General features: G+C 37.6%; 2 protein-coding genes across 7 annotated transcripts; one reads left to right on the top strand and one right to left on the bottom strand.

Annotated features, from left to right (window-relative positions):
* Positions 1-416: 416 nt before the first annotated feature.
* LOC112563242 (tumor protein D54-like) lies at positions 417-19,496 on the bottom strand. Of its 6 annotated transcripts, none has more exons than XM_025237072.1 (8): positions 19,339-19,496; positions 12,124-12,245; positions 11,374-11,522; positions 7,376-7,435; positions 4,641-4,742; positions 4,170-4,230; positions 3,529-3,564; positions 417-2,201 (listed from the first exon to the last, which is right to left on the bottom strand). In XM_025237072.1, exons 1-8 carry the CDS (start codon positions 19,382-19,384, stop codon positions 2,055-2,057), a joined length of 723 nt encoding a protein of 240 aa, XP_025092857.1. In that variant the 5' UTR covers positions 19,385-19,496; the 3' UTR covers positions 417-2,054. The 6 variants fall into 6 exon arrangements, with proteins under 6 accessions (XP_025092857.1, XP_025092851.1, XP_025092852.1 ...); XM_025237066.1 differs by lacking the exon at positions 19,339-19,496 and adding an exon at positions 13,475-14,887; XM_025237067.1 differs by lacking the exon at positions 19,339-19,496 and adding an exon at positions 13,475-14,886 and having other exon boundaries at positions 417-2,198.
* Positions 19,497-19,700: 204 nt separating this feature from the next.
* On the top strand, positions 19,701-22,132 carry LOC112563244 (splicing factor 3B subunit 6-like protein). The gene is made up of 4 exons (XM_025237073.1): positions 19,701-19,800; positions 20,377-20,495; positions 21,103-21,241; positions 21,493-22,132. Exons 1-4 carry the CDS (start codon positions 19,777-19,779, stop codon positions 21,580-21,582), a joined length of 372 nt encoding a protein of 123 aa, XP_025092858.1. The 5' UTR covers positions 19,701-19,776; the 3' UTR covers positions 21,583-22,132.
* The last annotated feature ends 803 nt before the right edge of the window (positions 22,133-22,935 follow it).

Below are 22,935 nucleotides of genomic sequence, written 5' to 3'. Positions count from 1 at the left end.
CAAAAAAAAAAAATGGTTGCAACCTTCAGGGATTTAGAAGCAGTTACATTTGACCACAAAATAAATTCCAAATTAAAGAGAAACCAAAACTTCAGAATTGCATCCCAGAATGTTAGAATTCTTTAAAGAAGCTGTGGTTTCATTTGAAAAGGAAGCTGCATGCTAGGCAGTCAATAGACAAGCAGGTACCTGTGTTGCATCGGCCAAGATGATGAGTAGCAAGTCTTTTGCTACCATTGAAAAATGCTTCCATAATCTGAGACATTGAATAAAAAGAAGTTATAAGGTGCATAATGTAAAATAAAATGCTGGCTATCTAACAAACTGGTTTGCTTTGTCATGATCTGAATTTAATTAGGTGTTTTATTTTCGTATGTTTATGTAAGGGGCTGCTCTTGCACTGCAATATTTTTACGGTCCGTACATGCAAACAAGATTTCACTTGCAATAGTTCTCATACAGCAAGGAAATTGGCTTGCAAGGTGATGGGTAGTTAGCAATATAGCAGACATTAATGATACTTTCAGTCACCACTGACTTAGCCATTACTTGAAGCACAAAGAAAAAAAAAAGAACATGGGGTGAGGGCTTGGTTGTAAACATGGGTAAGATTCTTCCAGACTGCATTTTCAGGCTACAATTTTGAGGTTCTCTGAGAATTGTGATTGGCTACAGCAATGTAGGTCATACCTTGCAAAATATAGAACCACCATCTATCCTTGCAAGCCATGCTAAAAGTGTGGAGGGCCTTCGTGCATAGCAAGCAATGTGAGAACCCTTCTTTATGGCATTTTACATCATTGGGTTTCTTAGTTCCAACTTATGTTAATTGATAGTTTTGTTTAATTAGATTTTGCTATCAATTCTTGGTGCACAAAAGTTACTCAAAGCACATTTTCTGAAGTTGTATCAACTAAAAGGTGCTTCAAATAACCTTGGCATGAGTACTGTGTAACTTGCAAGTTTGCTTAAGTTTCATTATTTGCAAGGAAATAACTGACACCCTTCTTGCATCTCAGGAATTACCACTGCTAGCTCAAAGGCCTTACTTTTACCAGCACAAAAGGATGGAGAGGGACGTGACAATGCTTGTTGAGGCTGATAAAATGGAACCAGAGCATCCAGCAGCATGTTCCTCACCTTCCCTCAGTTAAAACCATTCTTTCCCATCCTAACCAGTCTTTAACTCATCTGCACCAGGTTACACACCTGTTACATGCTGTCCAGTTACATAAGAAGCATTTACACCTTCAGTCTTGTTTTGAAAAGACTTTCAATTTATGAGACTTTTTGTCTCGAGAAAACTACTGCTATTATAAAATAGTTGTTTCACACAAGCAAGAATGCAAGACAGCCATGTAATTTTGGTTCTATATTAAGCATTGGATTCAACAAGCTAAATAATGCCCAGATGTTATGACTATGATTTTTTTTTTTAACCACAGTCAAATCTCTTTAAAGGTCTGTCATTACATCAGGTGCCCACAACGGCAAATCACAGCAACTATTAGAATTGAATACAAAGCTTTCTTAGTACCACTTACTGACTAGCTGAAATTGCACACGTGACCTTTCCTTTGCACTGAACCAGTTGCCCACACTTTATAGATATTTTAAAGACAAAGTTTAATTGCACAATGCTGGTCTGAAGTGTCTGTAATAAGCAAAACATTGCTGAAGGTGTCATGTCTCTCACATCCTGCCTTTCCAATCTTGGAGCAAGCAGATTTGAGGGGAAGGAGTACACAAACCAGCAGGTATGTATTAATACAAGTAGACTTAAGCAACAGGGAGGGCATGCATGTAGGTGGAAGCATAAAATCCTATTCTACACAGTGGAAATGTACACAAAGCAAATCACAGATTACAAATAATTCTGTGCATGGCTTAGCCTCCCATACAACCTCTTACATTGTCACACAGGAGAAACAAGGAGAAAATTATATATATATATCTCTGAAGTGCACAATCCCATATTGTTTCAAGTCTCATAGGCCTTGTAGGAAGCTTGACATTTTGGTCCAGTCTATGCCAGTATGTTAGCTTGATGCCCTTCACAGTGGGACATTGTCTTTTGGAGGGATGCTGCTGGGGTCTGCCTTATCATCAGGAGTACCTGCTTCACTACTGGGGCTTTCTGCAGCATCTTCGAAGGCTGCATCAATGTCATCGATTGACTTGCTACCTGTCACTTTGGACTGCAACAAACAGAAAAAAACGCAAGGACATCCTCTGCGATAAACATGTGGAGCAAGTCAAATGCTGAGCGCATAAGCATATGTGACAAACATCACTCAATTTTGGTCAAATAATTCACTAATTTTAAACAATAGCCAAAGTTGTTCAAGTCTGTGGTTTAAGACAACATCCATACTGCAAGGATTGCTCTATTGTTTTTTTTGTTTTTAAAGGATGCATTACAAGCAAGAACTCATGAAAATGTTAAGCAATAAGAATGTATTAGTCTGGTAATAGCTGTATGGTTACTGTTCCTACCACTTTGTGCACAGCTTTTCAGACTTTAGGTAGATGGAATTTTCAATGGTTAATGCAATATTTTAATGTCAAAATCTAAATGGTTAGCATAACTAAGCAAAAATGGCTACATGCCACAGTCACAAGTAACACAACTGCACTATGACAAACAACACAACTCTACAGTGACAAGCAACTACACTACTGGTGACCAAAAAGATGTATGGTATAGCAGTCTTCAAGTCTTAGCTTCATGCAAGATGGCTTGATCGACATCATTCATGCATACATTGAGAAAATAATCACAAAATAAAGACTAGCTAACATTTCTTTCACACCATCATTGTAACTCATCCCAATAATCTGTTATAATAATCAAGAGTGGACCCAGCATTTCTTTTCTTGTACATTCCTGAAATAATCTCTAGAAACTGTGACGACATCAGGTTCCTGTATCAGACTGTTTAGTGATTTCAGGAATAAGATTTGAAACATTTGGGGCAAACCTTTAAATTCATTGTCCTAAAACTTGATAATGACCCTTTCCACTGCATTGAAGGCCTACTATCTCTTGATAAACCTGAAAGGCCTTTCGCATCTTTTTAAAAGGAACAGTTGGCAAAACTGATAATTAAAGTGTAATGCTTACAAAAGAAATTCCAAAACATCTGCTTTGAAAACATGTTCTGACTCCATAATTGTTACAGAAAGCTCTCTAGTTTTAAAGATTATAAATACTATACAAACTTTTTAATAAGCACTTCGAGCCAGGATGGCCATTTTTTCATGACTGCTTCATGCATTACATGATATGAAGAACCTTGATCATCATTCTTTATGCAATATTTTAAAATGCAACATCATAAGAAAAGATGCAAAACAGCAACAGCATATAAGCTGAAAGTGGAATTTACATCAACATTTATCTAAACTGCATTAGGAGTACTGTGTAAATATTCTGATGGTGCATTATGAGTGGTTGTTTGTATCTATGAGTAGGTATCATGATCTGCATGCATACAGTGCCTGAGCCACTACTACACTTACACTCACCAGTCTATCCTTCAAACTTTCTATTGATCGTGAGGTCTAAGCAGCAAGAATGGAAAAGCAGTTATTATACATCAAGTCACAAGTATTTACTATCAATGTCCTTTGGACGATTGTTGACCTACATCATCTTCTGTTACTAAAACCATTTTTATAGTTCTCAACTATGTCATCTCAATTATTTTGAATCAGCACAATGTAACGTGCTGCTAAACAAGAATCTGCAACCTCTATTATTAACACATAAACTCATCTCAAAATAATGATTACAGAATATGTTGCAACTCTTAACTAGTTCAAATAAAATTGCTGACCAGAATCTGCTGTTCTAACCAAAAGTTTACAATTCTTCAGGCAATGGGAGGCAACTAAAGGCAAAACTTATTTTTCAGACTACAAAGTTGTAAGTACAGTTCAAAAAAAAAATTTTGGAACGAGTAACCACACCCAAAAACATGGTGGAGAGAGAAGAATCCTGCTATGTTTGAATAATCTGTAGCAAGTTCAGATCCGTTTAAATTCCATTGCCAATGGAACTCCACACCTTTCCATTGACAAGACAAATAGCTCATTTAGCAATAGAAATAGATTCACCACAATCACACAAACGCCACTAACATATGTAAACACCTGTCAAGTCTTACCTTCACACTTGCATATGCAGTCTCTACACGCTCTTCCATGGACTTGAATGTTTGGGAATTCCTACAAAATAATTGATTCAATATGTTTTTTTGATTACTGTAATTATCTACAGTCGTCAATAAAGGTGAATTTACCTAATCTGGTGATGCAGTAGTACCGATATCTGTACAAGCAAGTTAATGAATGCATAAAATCAGGCTGTTTAGCAGTGTTTGTTTATTAAAAGGCAATGCTGATGTATTTTCACAGGTACTTTTTTTTTTTAATTTAAAATCACTTGTGTCACCAATTTATTGGTCTGCAGACAAGATGATGGGTTTCTTTAGCTGCTCTTCTGTTCCTAAAAGCCAAACTGTCAGCATCCAGCAAGAAAGAATGGATTCAGTGGCAGAGGAAGGTGACCTACTTTTAAGGCAAATTATCCAATACAGCCTACTTAACCTGCAACAACTAAACCAATGATTACTTACTTGATATCACCAATCTTCTTGCTGACAACTGCACCAACAGTGGAGAGAGCAGATGAAGTTTTTTCTGATGCAGTTTTCACAACTGCACTGGTCTTCTGGAAGCTGCAACAAAGAATCAGCCAGTCTACAGACTGAGACCCATTTCAACCATCTGCCTGGCTTTAGCATACAGGTAATGACAGAGTATAGATCATTTCTTAATGCTCTCAAGAATTATACAAAGCAAGAAACAATTCAATCAAAATAATATTTGAGAAAAAAGTTGATAAGCTTGACTGCTATGTACTGTAAAAAGCTGTAAGCATTGTAAGAAATGTTACAAATGCTCTTTCACTAAACTGTTCTTGTAAATATACAAAACGAACATTCAACTGAAGGAAGTAAATATATTCAAAAACTAAGTAAACATTTTCATAAAAATAGTGTTTTTTCCCCTTTCAGTTACCATTGTCAAGAAATTCTTAGCAAAATACTGCAGTTGTTAACATAACCATATTTTAAGACAAGCTCTTGCTTCATTTGCTCAGCATTATGGCAGGATTATTGCATCACAACACGAAAATGGATTTTATTACTGTCTTTGCATTTACAGCAGCAACTTTGCCTTCTAATATTATTATCATAAAGAAGCGAAAACAAAAACAGCATACTAAACAGGTGTAGGTGTCTTAAAATTCCACAAACTTTGCTTTTCCTGCAAGTAGTTTTTTAACCAGGTGTTATTGCCAAAATTTAAGACTATAGGCACAGGCTGTACCATACTTTCCAAGGAGGCCCATTACATTTTAAGTTTTAAGCCTTTATAATTAACTAGTTAACTAACAACTATCATCAGCAATAAATGAACAATTTAGGTAATAGACTCATGACACACATAACACAGAAGTCTAAGCTCTTGGCTCATTAAGGATCATCTGGACATTCTAACAGCACTGTTGATAGTAATCAAACATGCACATGGAGCTGGTCAATGGCCATCTCATAGCCAGAGTAACCACTGCTATAAATTAGCATGACCACTATCAAGAGACATCAAGAAAATGTGTTAGATCATTCTCTGGCTCCTTGACAAACACTTTACCTGAAGAAGTCTTATTCATGTCCTTAAAGCATTTTGGCAAATTGCCAAAAAAGGTACAATAAATATGCACATAAAATATCTCCTTGTAGTTATAAGTATGCAAAGCTTGTGCGTGATTATTAAGTGAGGGTAGCAACTGTAAACAAGACAAGATTTTCCTTGCAAAGTAAAACATTAATTTTAAATACCAATGTCAACAAAAGTGATAAAAATATTAGACAAAAAGGCAGGAACCTCGTAATTTAAATAAAACCACAAGTTCCATTTGAACATAACTCTAAAAATAACAGACTTGAAAAATATTTATCACTAGGATACCAAGTAATAAGGTTTATCATTAATGTTCTGCTAACTGCAAAGTAACAAAATCAATGCAGGAATCAATGGGAAAACTAGGGTCTAATCTAAGGTCGAACTGTATTATAACAGTTAATAATTTTAACAGGATGAAGACAAGCCATTCAAGTGACAGCCACCTCTACAGTACACAACTTCCTACAACAGGGCTACTAAAATGGGTGTTTCAAATTACTATCATGATAAAACTTTAAAAACATTCAACACGAAAAGACAGCAGGTGATTCTGAAACAGTGAAACCGAAAAATAATAGGAAAATATGATTCAACACCTCAATACAATGTGCATAGTTTATATTTATCGGATCGGTGCTTTTCAAGAAGAGATGTTTGTACAGATGTTGATTTTGATACCTTCAATATATATACCGTCAGTATTCCAAATATACTGAGAATGGGATACATTGAATCACACAGGAAGAAGCATCTGGCTGCCTGATTATTCATGTGTTCCATCATCTGCAATGCATCCCTCTCAGTTGTTGGCAAATAAGGAAACAACTCTCCTACCAGCTCTACTGTAGGAGCAAATCTGAATGGACCATACCTCTAGTCTCCACTAAAGTATTATCTAGAACCATGTAATAATACTTTCAACTGATGCATCACAGAACACATTTTACAGCTAAAGAATAAAGTGGTTGCTAGCTTTAAGAACTTTTCTTGTCTTTAAGCAGTTATTATAAATTCTTTATCACAGGCCCACTTTTTCACAGATCAATAAAATCAACATTATGGAAACAATACTCACGGCCTTTCGCATTCTAAAATTTTACTGAAACTGTAAGACCATGTTAACTTTGCAATACCTGACATCTTTAGACCCATAAACATTAAAAAAAATACCTTGCAAAAGTATTCCCTCTCACTCCCAAAACAGAAAAATATAATGTTGGCACTTATTTCAATAGCTCAGCCTACATGAGTTCAGAGATAAAAATTATTAAAACAGCTACTGTACATCCACTCTTTGTGACACAAAACAAGACATCCAGGGTGCAGTTAATGATATACATCAATGTTCCAGATTTTTCCATATGTTAGACAGCTAGATAGCAAGCACTAATGTCAAGAGATACACAGTATAATATGTGCATCTGGACACCAGTTAAACACTGCAGGAAACACCATGCAATAAAGGAAGCAATAGGGAAAAAAACAGCCAAAAGGAATACTTCAAGAGTGCAAGACGAAGTGCACAACCTTTCTGCGGAAGAAGCATGCGGAAAGTAGTTTTAGCCAAGACAATCTTCTGATATTTAAGGCCTAGTCCAAACTTTCACAACAATGTACTTACGCCGAAGTGTGAGTGAGTTTTTCATTCCACTCATGAAGGGTCTCATTGGTCTTTTGGTACCTGAAACAAATCATCAGCTCAAGCTTCCCACTAGACAACAAGTCAGGTCTTTCCCACACACTTCATGGCTCCTTTATAGGATCTGCTGTTACTTGGAAGCTTGGATTACATCATGTGTGCCCTACAGGTCAGGCATCCTAAAAGCCAAGGATTTCAGTGCGGTCATTTTATATTTGATATTCTAATATTCTGAATTATGCCAAGCTTAGCAAATCTACTTCTTTGAAAAGGTTGTTAAATGTCTGCTGCACCTTTTGTGTAATTTCTTTTTGTTTTCGACCTTATGCTTCAAGTTAACAATATTTTTTCATGTGAAATTTTAATCTTACTAACGCAGTTCCATCTGGCACTGGAAAAGCTTCCAACTTGACACATATGGCTGTGAGTCTTACAAGCAGATTTCAAGCTTATCCCTGACCTCTAACCTCCCTCCCCACACACAAATACTGGATTTAAAGATCACAGTAGACATATTCAGTACAAGTTCTGAGAAAGTACATGGAAGCCACTTATAAACAGCTCTGATTACATCAGCGACAAACTTGAAACACTTGACTTTTACTACCTGACTCCTGTGTGCAAAGATTTACTAGTTTTTTCTTTTTTTAAATTTTCCCAATACAGTCATGGTGTCAGTCAAAGACACACAGGAAAAGATCAACAATCTGACCAAAACTGCATTTTAAAAAAAAAGGACTTAAATTAAACATAGGCAAAACAAATGAAATGAAACAGAATGCCAAGTCAACAGAAACCATCACAACTAATAAGAAGTAGAGAAAGTACAAGAATTTAAATACTCTGGTAGTCTAGTAACAACAGACAAAGATAAAGAAAAGGATGTAAAGAACAGACTCATTAAGCCTTTGTCATGCTAAAAGAAATTCGGAAGTCCAAAGTTCTAAGGAGGAACACAAAATTAAGAATCTTCAGAAGCAATGTCCTTTCGGTCTTACTCTATAGAAGTGAATGCTGGAAGTTATCAGCAAAAGTCAGGCAGACACTAGAGACCTTTCAAACCAAATGTCTAAGGAAATTTTCAAGATATTCTTGACTAATATAATTACTAAAAAGAGAAATCCTTACAATTGTCCTTGCACAAATATGACAACCATAATCCATAAAAGAATGGGTAGCTATTTTGCACAATCTTACGCATAAAAGGGAGGGGGTGGGTAGGCAAGTTAGAGTACCGATACACAAGGCTGGATGTGTGCACAACTACCAGTTTGTTGCCCATTAGGCACAGCGTACTTTCTTTCAGTTAACCCAGTGTTGAGCAGATACCACTAAACAATCCAACTATTAAACAAGCTAAATCTAATCAGATTTAAGTCCCCAGTAATCATTTAACACATCAAAATATCATGTCTCATTAACAAAGTCACTTCTGAACACTAATCCTAACATTCACATTGTCTTCAGTTGCTGAACATACAAATCTTTCACCAGTGAGGTCCTGGCCTGAGCATCCAGCAAACAATGTGCCGGATACATAACCCATAATCCATAATATTTTCTGGTTACCAATAAGTTGAAGTGTATGATCCTTGGGCACACCGACATACACATACACTTTCTAGTTTTAAGGTGCTAGTAGAGGTCAACAGAGAGCACAGCAAAGAAAACTAGGTCCCACACAGCAGAAGCAGTAGTTGGTGAACAGGGTTACTGATAGTGGAAAGCTCCTTTGGCAGCTATTCTCTGGGATACATAAGAAAACGAGGTTCCCCTTGAGAGGAAGTCAACTTCTAAACAAGGCTGCCACCAATGAAGTACTCCAAAAGTAGTTTGTCATTGGAAGACAGCAATGGCTGAAGCCACAACAGGTGTAGTGGCTGGAGCAAACTTTGTAGCTATAAGCCCTGACACGCAGGACACAGGGACCAAGTGTCAACATATTGGACACACCACAAAGGGGTCATATAAAAGCTGGTCATGTGTAACCTTTAACTTGTAAATTACTTTTAAATAAGTCTTTTTTTAATTATTATTTTGGTGCTCCAAATGCATCTGACTCTCATCCCTAACAATAATCAAGCAAGGTAATAACTATTTACACAAAAAGAAAGATGTACATTCATTATCAAAATTATCAAAAGATTTTACATTACTATATTTAAAATTACCAAAATATTATACATGTATGAAAAGACTTTATCTTGACTAGGCAAGGTAATACTGTTGATTAGGTGTCTGCAGCATAACAGTATTTCTCATTTGACAATTGGATCTCTGAATGCCTGACAATACAATTTTCACTCTATTTGGGAGAATACGGTGGTTAATACAATCATTTGAACAGCCAGCACCCTACCATATTTACTTCACCTGCAAGGTCGAGCAGAATAATAGTATCGTTATGCTTGATACTAAGATTACCAGGAACACAACAGGCTGGTCTACTGCGAACCAACCCACACCCGTTCCTCCAGTTTCATAGTCATCAATCTATCCAACATAAAATAGAGATGATCCACACTTTCCCTCATCAAGCAAAGATCATCTGTTCATTGAATAAAGCTCTGGAGGAAACAATTATACCCCTGAAAGAAGTGCCAAGCACTTCAGGCAATGCCATATGGGCATGAAACTTATCTGAAAGCCTACTCCCTACCCTTTTCAGTAGAAAGACCTTGAAGTGGGTTTGTCACAAATGCCATCTCCCATAAAATCAAGAACAGGATCACTGGCCATGCAAAGTCATGCAACACCATCTGCAGCAGACTAGTGGCACCCAAAGACAAGACTGACAAGCTGGATACTGTCTATCATATCAAATGCTACATCTGTCAAGCATATGTAGGAAGAAATGAAAAATTGATTCCCAGATGATTAAACCATCCAGAATAACAAAACCTTTCTTCAATAGAGACCAAGGGCAATGCCAAGTGCCAGCAGCCTACAACAGTCAGTCAAATGCCAAAAGTTCCTCTCCAGGTGGAGTCCACCAAGTATGCCATTCCCTCAGCTTCAAGTTGCTGAAGCCATGCAGATACATGCTAAAAGTTCCAGTGAGTGCTACTTTCTTCTTGAGTGTAAAGGTTCAGTTTTCTTTTTACTAACAATCATCTCACTAAACAACAAGTAGAGTATGAGAATTGTTTACCCATTGCCAAATGAACCACCATTTAGTGAATACATTTCCTTCTTTATTGAAAAAATCAGTATATCGATCACTTATTGCATTGAATCAACGTCTTCTCAATTCGGATGCCAGTGCTCTAACCACTCGGCTATCCGCTTCCCTGTTCATGACAGCTAATTGATTAAAAGCAGTCACGTGATTTGTGTGGTACGGACATAATAAAAAAATCTAATTTATAGAAATTATGTTAGGCACCAGCTAATAATGAATCACCTTTAATGATTCAGGTGATAGGGTTATTTGAGTTTGTTTTTTGCTTTTTGTATCAGTTACAATTAGGCCCAGCTCTTACAAGTTACAATCTACATGACAAAATTTGAAGCTCTGCTCAGTTTTGGTGTGGCACATTCATGAATAAGGCATTAGCTGCTGACTCCCTATATCAGATTCACTGTCATATCTGTAATTGCATAACAAGACTAACAAAAGTAACATTGAAAAGCAATCTGTACACTCAATTTTTTTCAAGTATTCCTTTTTTAGAATGGATGCTGAATTTCTTTTACGATGAAAACTGAAGTATTCTGTCTATGTTGGAATTTCAAAATCACATCATTGTCCAAAACATCTTCTTCACTGCACTGGCTTATTGAGCCGACAGCATGAAGTATGCAGGGCATAAACCCCCAGACGTATATTCAGCCATAAAAAATCAAATGAAAAATTAAAAATTTGAACTGCTGTATTATTATTTTCATAGAAAATACAAAAAATTGTGTAGGTAACTGGAGCAAGTGACAAAACTCTGTTACTAGAAAATTGTTTCAGTAACTGACAAAAGAATACATACGTGCTGGAGTCCTTGATTTGCTGAATTCCTGACTGCAGATCCTGTTTAAATTCTTTAAATGGTGTAATTCCCAAATTGCGTTTCAACTCTGTTGCTCGTCTTACTTTGCTCCCCAGCACCTGGCGCAGCATATTTATCTCCCCTTCCACCTAAGCACAATGAAATCAGGGTCATTCTCCACTACTTCACTTGCACATTGATTTTTTTTTTTAAACCCATTCTGTATTTTCTTCTTATTGCTTGCAATGTCCACATATAAATGACATTTTATTTTAAACCTACACAACCTACAGCTATATCAAATAATGTCTTATGATTATTTGAGTAACTTTTAATTCTTCAACGATGTTAATATACATGCTTTAAGTATACTAGCAACTGCTTTATTTTCTCTTCACATCTTCAGGTTTAAGTAATTACTGCTAGGACTGCAGCATCTTCGTAACACTACTGTGATATTATTATTATTCCACCAGGAAAATCATGTCTGTTTTTATCTCAACCTTATGCATCTAATCCAGTTCACGCTTAAAAAACATTAATGCTAAGTTTGTGTTGCACACTCCACTACCTCTAACACTGCTAATAATATTCCAGGAATTTCAGCATGCATTTATCATTGTATTAAACTGAAAGCATCAAGCACAAGCACACAAATACCCACACATTCTCGCACACAGCCAAAGAGGTTTTTTTTTCTTGGGCTGTCTTTCAGTCAATTCTTTTTCTCCAGCCCTCAACTGCCTTTACCTTCTCTAGCTCATCTTGCCATTCCCTGATTTGGAGCTCTCGCTCAGCAGAGTCCCCAGCTGCTGCCTTGTCCTGGTACGAGGGTGAGGAAGGAGATGACGCATTGTCATACAAGTGTTCCTCTGCAAACCAGCAGATCCACAAATTGCAGTCAAACAAAATAGTGTATCATCAGAAGCACAGTGGGGGAGAAAAACATTCAAACTTGAAAGTATAGACAACACACTTTCTCTCTACACTACAATTCTGCTGGCCTCCAGTCTCCATGTCTGCCAACTGCAAATTCTCCAGTAATCAGTAAAATCAACAGGCTACTATGGCTATAACACAATCATGAATGCATCATAAAAAATTGACTGCCTTCTATAAATAAGATAACCTAAACCAAACATCTATGGTCAGACAGAATCACAGCAAGAAGAAATTTATAAACTTACTAACAAATTTTACTTTAGTACTACCTCTGCGACATGTGAAAGTACAGACCCTGCAGCCTCTGTGTTATGTTACACTGTATTTCTGAGAGAAGTTACATGCTATCTTATGATATGATATATTGATTACATGATCCTAAAAATTAACTCCCCCCTTGGTATAATGACTAGAATGAAGCTGCACACCCACACACAAGAATAAATAACCAAATAAAACCTATAAAAGATGCAGGTAAGCATGCAAATATAAAACATCACATAAAAACAAAGCAATGCACCTTTATCAAGCATGATGAACCTTTGATTTCAGTAGCTGTCTATATACATGTGCAAATGTTCCCTAAATAACATCTATCTTGCACTGTGAAGTTCGGGTAACTACATCTGGATCAATACAAGCACATATGTGGACTGATCAGCCCTCATTTATGTGAAACAACAGTAACCATGTACATAAAAGCTACACTTATGCGCACACGTGAGGGTGACTGTACTACACAAGATGACGTGACAACTGTTATTACATGATGCAACACCCCTAGCCAAATTACTGCTTTCCACTTCTGTCTTTGCCACACAGTCCATTTTTTATATCACGGTTAATTTTGAAATCACCTTAAAGTGATCGACTTAGAAATGCCTGCAATAAACTAGCTTCATGAATATGTGATGAAACTTTGAGACTATGACATCTATCTTGATACACTGCTGCAGATGTTCACGCAAGCTGTGCACCCAAAGAATGAATCTTTTTGTATGTTAAGAGATGTGGCTTTCACCCTCCTGCTTCTGCCCTACTTCTTGGACTGGGTCATTACCTTTGCATAAAACTCATAATACTTTACATCAAAACCCTACACAAAATCTCTTATCCCATACAAAACTGAATCCGATTTGTATTCTGATTTCTGTGTTACCTGAAGGCTGTTCATCCTCATCTGACAATGAAGTTGTGGGCACAAGCTGAAGGTACTGCTTGTGGTTGGCTGAGGTAATCAGGTTAGAAAGGTCAACAGGTCTATGGTCCGAGCTTTCACTTTCTTTGCTTCTGTTAATGTCCGACATTCTACACTCAAACCTTCACTTTCTGGTGATACACAATCTCTTAACTTTTTACCTGAGGCTATAAGATCATAGCTGCATGGTGCTGTCAGGCGTTGTTGAACAAATAGTGGTAAAGAACTCCATTTTCACTAAAACTGATTTTACCATTGTCCTTAGAGTACTAGTAATTGTAATAAGGGTCTTGCAGTGAGCTGTCAAATCAGCAAATCGATCAGGTCAATATAAAAATTAAAAGTTGCCGAAAGACATCAGTCATTAGACTTCACCTGTACTCATATGTTTCGTTATTTTTCTGTCCGTTGTACACGTCATACGACCAAAATGTTTGTAATTACTGGGACAATTAAGTCAGCTATCGATCCACAAATGACTTCCGATAAAGGTTCAAATGTTACACTCTTAGGAGACAGGGTGACTTGGCGGGTGGCCTTTCATAAAGATGCCAACACAGCAGCAGTCGCTCTCAAACTGCGCCAGTATGTGTCACCGCCGTACACATCATTCCCGACGTGTGGTGAGCCAGGGGATCGGTTATTTTGATAATTCACTCCCCTGGACACAAACGTCACACAAGCGTACGTACGCCTGCCCGATGCAAAAGCAGGCCACGTGCGCACGCAGACGGATTGCGAACACAGTTTTGCGCGTCTTGTCGTATGGTTTCGTCTAATCCAACACTGCCAACGTGTCGCTTTTCCTTCAGACTACGAGGTGCAAGCTTCTCTATTTGCCCAACGCTTTTTTTTTTTTTTTTTAACTACACGGGGCCAGGTGAATGACGTCACGGTGATCGGGCTCGCCTACCTGGGAAGCAGGCAGCTTTTCCACGATCAGCCGTCGCGCCTTCTCTTAGCTCAGCAAGTCACACGCCCACCCGCTCTTTGGTCTACCCGATCAAGATAATCCATGACTCAGCGCGACGTGACAGTCTGACCAGACGACAGCAGCTCGTCCCGACGCCAGTGAAAGTCTGGCCAGGAAAAAAAATACTGCGTATGTCTCCCGCCGCCTGCTGCAATGCTTCCTCCTGGCCCTGGATTATATATGTGAATGTTATCCTGATGTCTTAGATGGCCTTTGTTGTCTCTTAACACTGCACTCAGAGAAAACACAAATCCACATGCCGATACCTCCAACCGACTGCCAGATCGGGTACCTGGGTCACGCTAACTGTTAAGAAGGAGACATCAGAGCTGGGCCCCTCCTTCCGTTACAAGCGAAGGAGCAGCTTGAGGCGGTGACACGCGACGACGGTCTCCGATTCAACTTTATAGTTTGTTTTTTGCAAGCCATTCGTGTGGAACAACACGGTTGTTTTTTGGTTTTTTTTTTCACGCACTGCCAATGATCACTGCTTTCCCAGCTTGCCTCCACGTTTAATGGACGCCGTCTCCTTGAACTTGCCTATCGATCGCCTCTTGCAGAACATTTTCTGGCATTAATGTCTGCATGCGTGAAAGCGGAGATATTTATTTTCCTTCCTAGCTACCAAGCATACTGAGATGTGAGGAATAGTTCTGCGCTGAAGGCTATCACATTCTTAGCCAATTTGAAAGTCACAGCAACATCAATCTACACTTCAGTTACCTATTGTCCCATCATCAACACCAGACAAAGAAATACTCTTTTATGCAATAAAAAGGATAGGAGAAGTAGATAAAATAAATGTCCAAAACTGGGTTTTGAAACACATCACCAGAGTAGGCAAAATTAAAGAGTCAGCATGGGGTTTAAAACTCTGTTGTTGAAATGCAAGAAGAAAGGGTAGGAGAAAAATGTGTGGTAGTTTATAAATCACAGCTTGTTTAAAGAGACTTTGTTCTCTCAAACACTGATGTACATAATGCATAAATTATTCTGTGTACATATTAATGACAGGTTGGAGACTTCACTTGGGAGGAAATACAAAACAAAATAATCAAAATAGAAGGGTCAAAATGAAATCATCTTTTCTTCAGGCTAGATATTTCCTTCGTATGGGGTTTAGCAACAAAGGTGCAGTCTTTGTGATCATATTGTAGTCTCATTTCTTGAGGAAAATGTGGGCTACTATTAATTCCATCACCTGGCTTCTATTTTAGCATTGCACACAAAATTTCTCACAACATGGCAACACCAGATTGTAACAGAGGGGGGGGGGGGGGAATTGGTGTTTTACGCCGTGTCAGCAACTAAGGCTATATTACGGCAAGCAGCCAGCCATGTAAACAGATGCCACGTGCAGAGAAAGATCAGCGTGCTCGAGACGAGAAATGAACTCAGGACAGCCAACCTTCACTGTATTGGTGACAGGCGCTAACCATTGCGCCACCGGACCGCTTCAGATTGTAACAGATCTCTTAGGACTAGAGCAACTATATAAGACTTTATGTGTATAACAGGTATTATATTAGCATTTATTGTATCTAGACATTCCATATTAAGCTGTATGCAGAGATACAATATTAAAAGTTATCTGTATACAGAGATATCATATTAATCTGTGCTTAATTAAACAAGAAGCCAATCCATACAAAGGTGGTCTACGAAACAATTAGACCTGAATAGAGGAGAAAATGTTATGTTCTAAAGGATCACAAAAGGCAATTAAGGACAAGGCTAACAAAAGCCCTGCACCCACTCAAAAATATGGACAATTTGCAGCATCTGTGTTTGACAGATTATTGACAAACTGATGACTTTGGATAACACAAAGATAACTATATGCCACCAAAAGTTTCAAATCCAGAAATCTGCTCGCAGAATAACAAGTTTCAACTGTTCACATCATAACAAAAGAATGGCTTCAGTACTTGATTTTTTTTTTTTTTCTTAAAGCCTGCACAGCTAACCCTGGAATGCTAGAAGGTTATAGTATGTGGACATGTCATCTGCAGCTAATGATCAAGCTTAATTACTTATGGAAGCAGCTGTGACTCGCACACATGTAGCTACCGGTTATAGCTTGTGGGAGTGTTCCTGAAAGCCATCAAAGGTTTATGAGATTTTGACCTGAAAAACAAGCCCAGCAGTAAACTTGCTGCTCATATTTAAGTTACTTATTGATGGAATTAAAATCAGGTTGCATTGGCACACAACTATAGAAAGAAAATAACTTAAAAAGAATACCCCAAATTCAAATCCTATTAGTGAATCAATCCAATAAAACTTACGAATTTGCTTGACTAGTAAAAGATTATAATAAAATGAAAATCAAGAAACCTAATAGATCAGGGGTGCCCAACCTATGGCTTGCAAAGGTGCTTCATCCAGCCTGTTCATTTTAACCAGACACAACATAATTTCATTTTAACATCATGATTCTGGAGAAACAGCCATGTTCTGTCCTGCAAGATTTTTTATCATGTCCAGTGCGGCCCTTGGGCAAGAAAAAGTTGGGCATCACTGTAATAGATGAATTGTTGTAGACTAGGAAGCCTTGAGAAAATAAATAAAGAAAATAAATGGTGAAAATCATTAATAACTACATAATGCCAAAAACAAAAAAATCTTATTAATTTAGCACCTTATAACTAAATAGCTTTCATATTATCACAACCATCAAATACCTATGATATGAAATATCTGCTCTGCCTACTGTTCTTAAAAAAGCATGAGCCATAAACACAAGTCACATGTTTCCCATGACTCATATAATCAGGGTCAATGTCAGTATATCCTTACCCACTGCTAAATGAAACCACTTTGAATAAATAACAGACAGGCCTTTATCTGGAATGATAGGTTAACTGACACTGAAGTTCGTTGATCAGATCATGGAAAAAATCTAAAAAGCAAGCCAATTAAATGAAAACTAAGCAAATGCATACTAATTTTCTGTAAGTAATGAACGTATTTGTTTGGTTTCATTCTGTTGCCAGCCATTGCCATTAACTATCATAAGGAATATTGTCATTTCAGATAAATGTATTTTAAACTCATTTTAATCAATCCCATTTAGAATACTAAAAATTAATAGCACTTTCATACTGCTAGTGCAATACTCAAAATGCAAGTTTTAGCTATCTTGATATGCAGATGCAAGCATGCTTATAACTTGCTGGTTAAGCGAGCTGCAATCTATGCTTGGTATAACTGATATGTTGTTTTTTTAATTATTTTTAAAAGTTAATTATTATAGTTATACTTGATACCATTATTATTATAAACTCTCCAACTCTAGAAAAAATAACTTTAATATTATATAAGTACTATAAGGATACAAAGATAAAAACAACTGAATGTTTGGAAAAAATCAGACAATCTCCTTATACACATTAAGAACTTCTGGCACCTGACAGTTAGTAAATTTACAAATCTGTTATTCCCTAATGGAAACTGGTAACAGTTTAAAATAATTAAAAGTGATAATTTTTTTCACTTTAAATAAACTTCTGAAATAATGCAAAATAAGATTCAAGTGTGTGTGCTTGTGTTCACACAAATGATGTGTGCAAGCACACATCTTTACAGGAAACCAAGGAACTTGAGTTTAAAGCCAAGGTAGTATAGTGGTGTGGTAATGGTTGGGGTAGTTTGGGGTTACCAGGGAAAGGTACCAACTTGAGAGGTAGCCAACTTTGGGCTCCGCTGGGATATTGTAGTAGAGCTCAAATTTTGAGATAGGAAAAGTTTGATTAGAAAATAAGGACCTCAGATGAACCTGGGACTTTACTTTGTTGTCATATTTAGTGACCTGTACACTTGCATAGGATAGGCTGGATAGGATCTGGCGAAGCAACTCAATCAGCTTCAGTACCAAGCACAGGCTGTACAAGTCCCTCGTAGTGTCAATCCTACTCTACGGCTGCGAGACTTGGACGCTGCTTGCCGCAACGGAAAAGAAGCTCCAGGCCTTTGAGAACAAGTGCTTGAGAAAGCTGCTCCGCATCTCGTACCGCGAACACAAGACCAACGCATACGTACGGAGCACCGTAACCTCCCTCGTGGGCCCACATGAGCCCCTTCTGGCAACAGTGAAGCGGCGCAAGCTCGCCTGGTTCGGTCACGTCACCCGCCACAACACCCTGTCCAAGACGATCCTACAAGGAACCCTCGAAGGGAGCCGTCGTCGTGGTCGTCCGAGGAAAAGCTGGGTCACCAACATTAAAGAATGGACCGAACGCGAGATGCCAGACCTGCTCTCATCTGCTCAAGACAGGACCGGGTGGAAAATTCTGTCTGTTGCTGCTGCCGGACGGTCCCCCCTACGCCCGGACCGGGCATGGGACTGACCTGACCTGACCTGACACTTGCATATCTCTACTGGGTTCCCTTTGACAAGACTGTGTGTTGGTGTGTGTTTATGTACTTGAAAGGGGATTAGATAATAACTCCTCACAGACAAGCAGACTTTATACACAAGCAGATAAATAAAATTTTCATTAAAGGTTTCTGATCTGACTAAACAAAATGTTCTGAGCAACGCAATACATGTAATACGAACAGCTGCTACCTCGTGATCGTCATTCCGCATATATTTTAAACTGCAGGTTAAATATGACTCAAAACATATAATTAAGACAATTAAAATCATTCTCAGCGAGCAAGTAAAGACAAATAACTAAAGAGTTTAATGATGTTCGTCAAAGATCACGACGATATTTCGCAGTGAGCGGAAGTGCTACTAAAGTCTACAGAAAATATGTAAAGTCAGCTTTTCTAGGTAAAAACAATAACAAGACAAATACAGAAATACAAACTAGGCGAAAACAGAGAAAGTTACTAACACTCTTACCTTGATCGTTTCCAAAATCAACGGGTTCGTTTGTCGGTGTTGACATTTTCACTAGCGTACGTTATGCTGTCTGCAAAACACTGTAAGAGATGTGACGGTGTATGCTAGAAACGTCATCAAATCATGTGAATACGCAAATTAATATTTTGCATTATAATTATCATCAAATATTTCAGAAACTCTAACTTATATAAAATAAACTAATGCATCGATACGTTTTACAAACTGCTTTTACAAGTTTTCTTTATTTACACTGACCCAGCAACCACTACTCTGGACTAAATCAAATAAAAAATCTTAAATTATTAGTCCATTAAATACCGTCACATATTACATACTCAAACTAAATTCTATTTTTTTTTTTATTTTCTAATCAAGTTTCTTTGCGGCGCATCTGTTTCCTGCTGATCTGTTGTATAACCGGCACAAATTTTCAAGATGGCGATGAGCAAGAAAGGAAACGTAAGTTGATCTAGTATTAAATAAACTGAGTGACTGTAAAAGTTGAGACAGACAGGAGTGGAAGAAATAATTTCCAGTGTGGTGTGACTGTTACCTTTAACTGTTACTTTATGCCTTTCCATTAACTCGCTCCAAACTAAAGAAAATTAGATGCGAAAGCCTATTCCGCATGTTGACATTTTTAGCAGTCCTGGTTACTGTTTTGATTTTAGAATCAGTATTAATGACATCATTGCTCGTTTCAGTGGACTTTCTAAATAATAATGCATCTTAGTTCAAAAAGCTGCCTAAACAGTCATGTATGGTGTGACCTTTTCTTTGTAACCCCACGACATCTGCCTTTACAGTCTTACAACAGACTTTAACCGCTGATCAGAAGAAGTTATTTAAACGAAGGTTTTTTTTTTTGTTTCGTTTTGTTTTAACTAAAATCAACGTAAGCTGAAAGTATAGGTTTCGTTCTTTTATACACATAGCCTCGTTTATTGCTGCACTTTTAAGTGGAAATGACCCGAAACAGCTGCCACAGGACTTTAAATGTTTATATTATGGAATAATGCCTCTTTTTTTTTTCAGGTGCGACTTCCTCCAGAAGTCAATCGTATACTTTATGTAAAGAACCTTCCTTATAAAATTACAGCAGAAGAGATGTATGACATTTTTGGAAAATATGGTGCCATCAGACAAATTCGAGTGTGAGTTCTTAATTTCAGGTTATGTTTATATGTGTGTGTTTGCTAAATGCTAGTGCTAAACATTTTAGACCAGTGGTGCCCAACCTTTTTACCCCGAGGGCCGCACTGGACATGATCTAAAATCTTGCAGGCCAGAACATGGCGGTTTTGCCAGAATCATGACATTAAAAATGAAATCATGTTGTGTCTGGTTAAAATGAGCAGGCCAGATAAGACACCTATGCAAGCCATAGATTGGGCACCCCTGTTTTAGAGAATCTTGCAGTTAGAGGAATGTAAACTTCATTCTTGTGTTGTGACAAAGTGTAATTTCTAGAAGCATTAGCTGTGTATATTAAGCTTCATTTAATGATATATGTATGTTACATATTACATTAAAATTGAACATTCAATTAAAACATTAATTTGTTAAATTTCTTCAAAAATAATGCATCAGAGTTTAAACATACTTTTCAATGTGTAGGCCTTTACACCTTAAACAAAAAGGATTAAACACATCGTTGTGTTTCTGTGTGCTGCTTTGTTAATATTAGAGGCTAGCATAATATCTTAAACTACAAGGAATGACTTTCAGCTGATAGTTTTGGTCAATTCACTTTGTTTTCAGTGGAAACACACCTGAGACAAAGGGCACAGCCTTTGTGGTATATGAGGACATCTTTGATGCCAAGAATGCCTGTGACCACCTGTCAGGCTTCAATGTGTGCAACCGATACCTTGTCGTTCTTTACTATCAGTCAAACAGGGTATGTGTAGCATTGTATACAAATTATCTTCATTTACTTGCAGTTTTGAGTTAGAAGATTATATATTTGTCCTTCTCTGTTTTTTGTAGGTACAGGTAGATGAAGATTTTGTTGTGGCATTACTTGTGTTCTTTGTTTCTTCTTTGAATGTGGAAGATGGCTTTTAAAAATCATGTCTCTGGTGCTAATAACAATTACTTTTTAAATTAGTATATTCCAGTCCCCTTCATCACTATCATTTTGCTAAATAGGCTTTCAAGAAAGTGGACACAGAAAAGAAGAAACAAGACCTGGACCAGATGAAAAGCAAGTATGGGCTCAGTACACCAGAAAAGAAGTAAGGGTGACAACTGTTGCTTAAAGGCGATTATTTGAGGCACATTTTGGAATAGCAGCTGTAGTAAAAAACCTGGAGGATTCACAGCTAAAACGTAGTTTGTTACAATAATGAAGTGTATGTGACATGTTTAGATTTAGTTATGTTCAGTGCATAATGAATGCTACATGAAAACATGCTACCTGCAGTTGATGACGTATTGAAACACTTTTGTATTTTAGACTAAAAGTTATCCTTTTTTTTTTTTTTTGTAACCTTGACAAGTGAATAAGCCTCAAAGACAGCAGCAGTAAATATATTGTTCTACTTGGTGCCGACTAATTGTAACCTTCACAGTTAATCATGTCATCATATGACGTGTGTGTGAGCGCGCGTGTGCCTGCATCATCATAGCTATCATTGTTCACTTAATGTATAAAATTTCAGCAGTGAGGGTGTGATGTGGACATGAGATTATCTGGTTGATAGCCTTTTTGTTTGCGAAACCATGTTTTAGCAAGAAAGAGTACATCTGCATCAGTGTTGTCATTAAAACTAGTAATGTTTTACATCTGTGTTTTTGGTTCTAGTTGCTGTCTTTAAAAATAATACATGAACGTAAGTACACAATTATAGCACCTTGTGTTGTTTTACAAACGGTGATCAAGGACAGATGTTGCAGTGTTCCTGGATTTTAGTCAAAACGGGAATACTGGCCCCAGGGAACAGGGCACATAGAGGATAGTTAATCTTATTTCTTGCTACCCACGTCAACATAAGTTGCAGTACAATACTCACTCGTCGATCAATCAGTTTACCACGCGGCTCACAGCCCCCACCCCTGCTGTTCTCCGAACACAAAACTCCACGTGTGATGTAATGTATAGAAATAACAGATTTATTGAACACAAAACATACAATAAAAAGATTTGTCTAGGGGGAGTCCCAGTGCTATCTGTGCTAAGCGTACTTCCACTATTCCAGTGCTGTTATCTCTCACTAAATTCACTCTCATGCGCATCAACTTAGCTCTGATGTTAAAGCTGTTCACGATGGTGGGTTGTTGGAGACCAATACTTAAGCCGACAGTCACAGCTTTCTGATGACTTTCTCTCGAAAATGTTTCTCCGTCGTTTCCCGCTCGATCTGCCAGCCACGTCAGGAGCCTCCTCCCTCCCGAGTCTTGCCCTCTTGAATTAGTAAAGTATATGTCTGCTGCATTACTGTCATAAAATCTTGCAGTACCTTCCCCACCCTTTAAAGGCAACTAAAAAACCACCTCAGATGATAGTAAAACGAATTAGGTGTTAAGCTGATTGGCTGAGAACACATCATCCAACACAAAGCTTTCATAAACATACAAAGGTACAAACTCTGG

Source organism: Pomacea canaliculata, linkage group LG4, assembly GCF_003073045.1.
Source record: "Pomacea canaliculata isolate SZHN2017 linkage group LG4, ASM307304v1, whole genome shotgun sequence".
In the NCBI taxonomy this organism is placed as follows: Eukaryota; Metazoa; Mollusca; class Gastropoda; order Architaenioglossa; family Ampullariidae; genus Pomacea; species Pomacea canaliculata.
Note: the sequence above shows the minus strand (reverse complement) of the source record. Positions and strands in the feature narration are given on the sequence as shown.

Excerpts from the sequence above, each read along its gene's own strand:
- LOC112563244 (XM_025237073.1), top strand. The coding sequence starts at position 19,777 with ATGGCGATGAGCAAGAAAGGAAAC. Across the intron at positions 20,496-21,102 it reads GCCATCAGACAAATTCGAGT|TGGAAACACACCTGAGACAA; the intron begins GTGAGTTCTTAA and ends CTTTGTTTTCAG. Across the intron at positions 21,242-21,492 it reads TTTACTATCAGTCAAACAGG|GCTTTCAAGAAAGTGGACAC; the intron begins GTATGTGTAGCA and ends TTTGCTAAATAG.
- LOC112563242 (XM_025237066.1), bottom strand. The coding sequence starts at position 13,622 with ATGTCGGACATTAACAGAAGCAAAGAAAGTGAAAGCTCGGACCATAGA. Across the intron at positions 4,743-7,375 it reads AAACTCACTCACACTTCGGC|CTTCCAGAAGACCAGTGCAG; the intron begins GTAAGTACATTG and ends TCTTTGTTGCAG. Across the intron at positions 2,202-3,528 it reads AAAGTTTGAAGGATAGACTG|CAGTCCAAAGTGACAGGTAG; the intron begins GTGAGTGTAAGT and ends TTCTGTTTGTTG.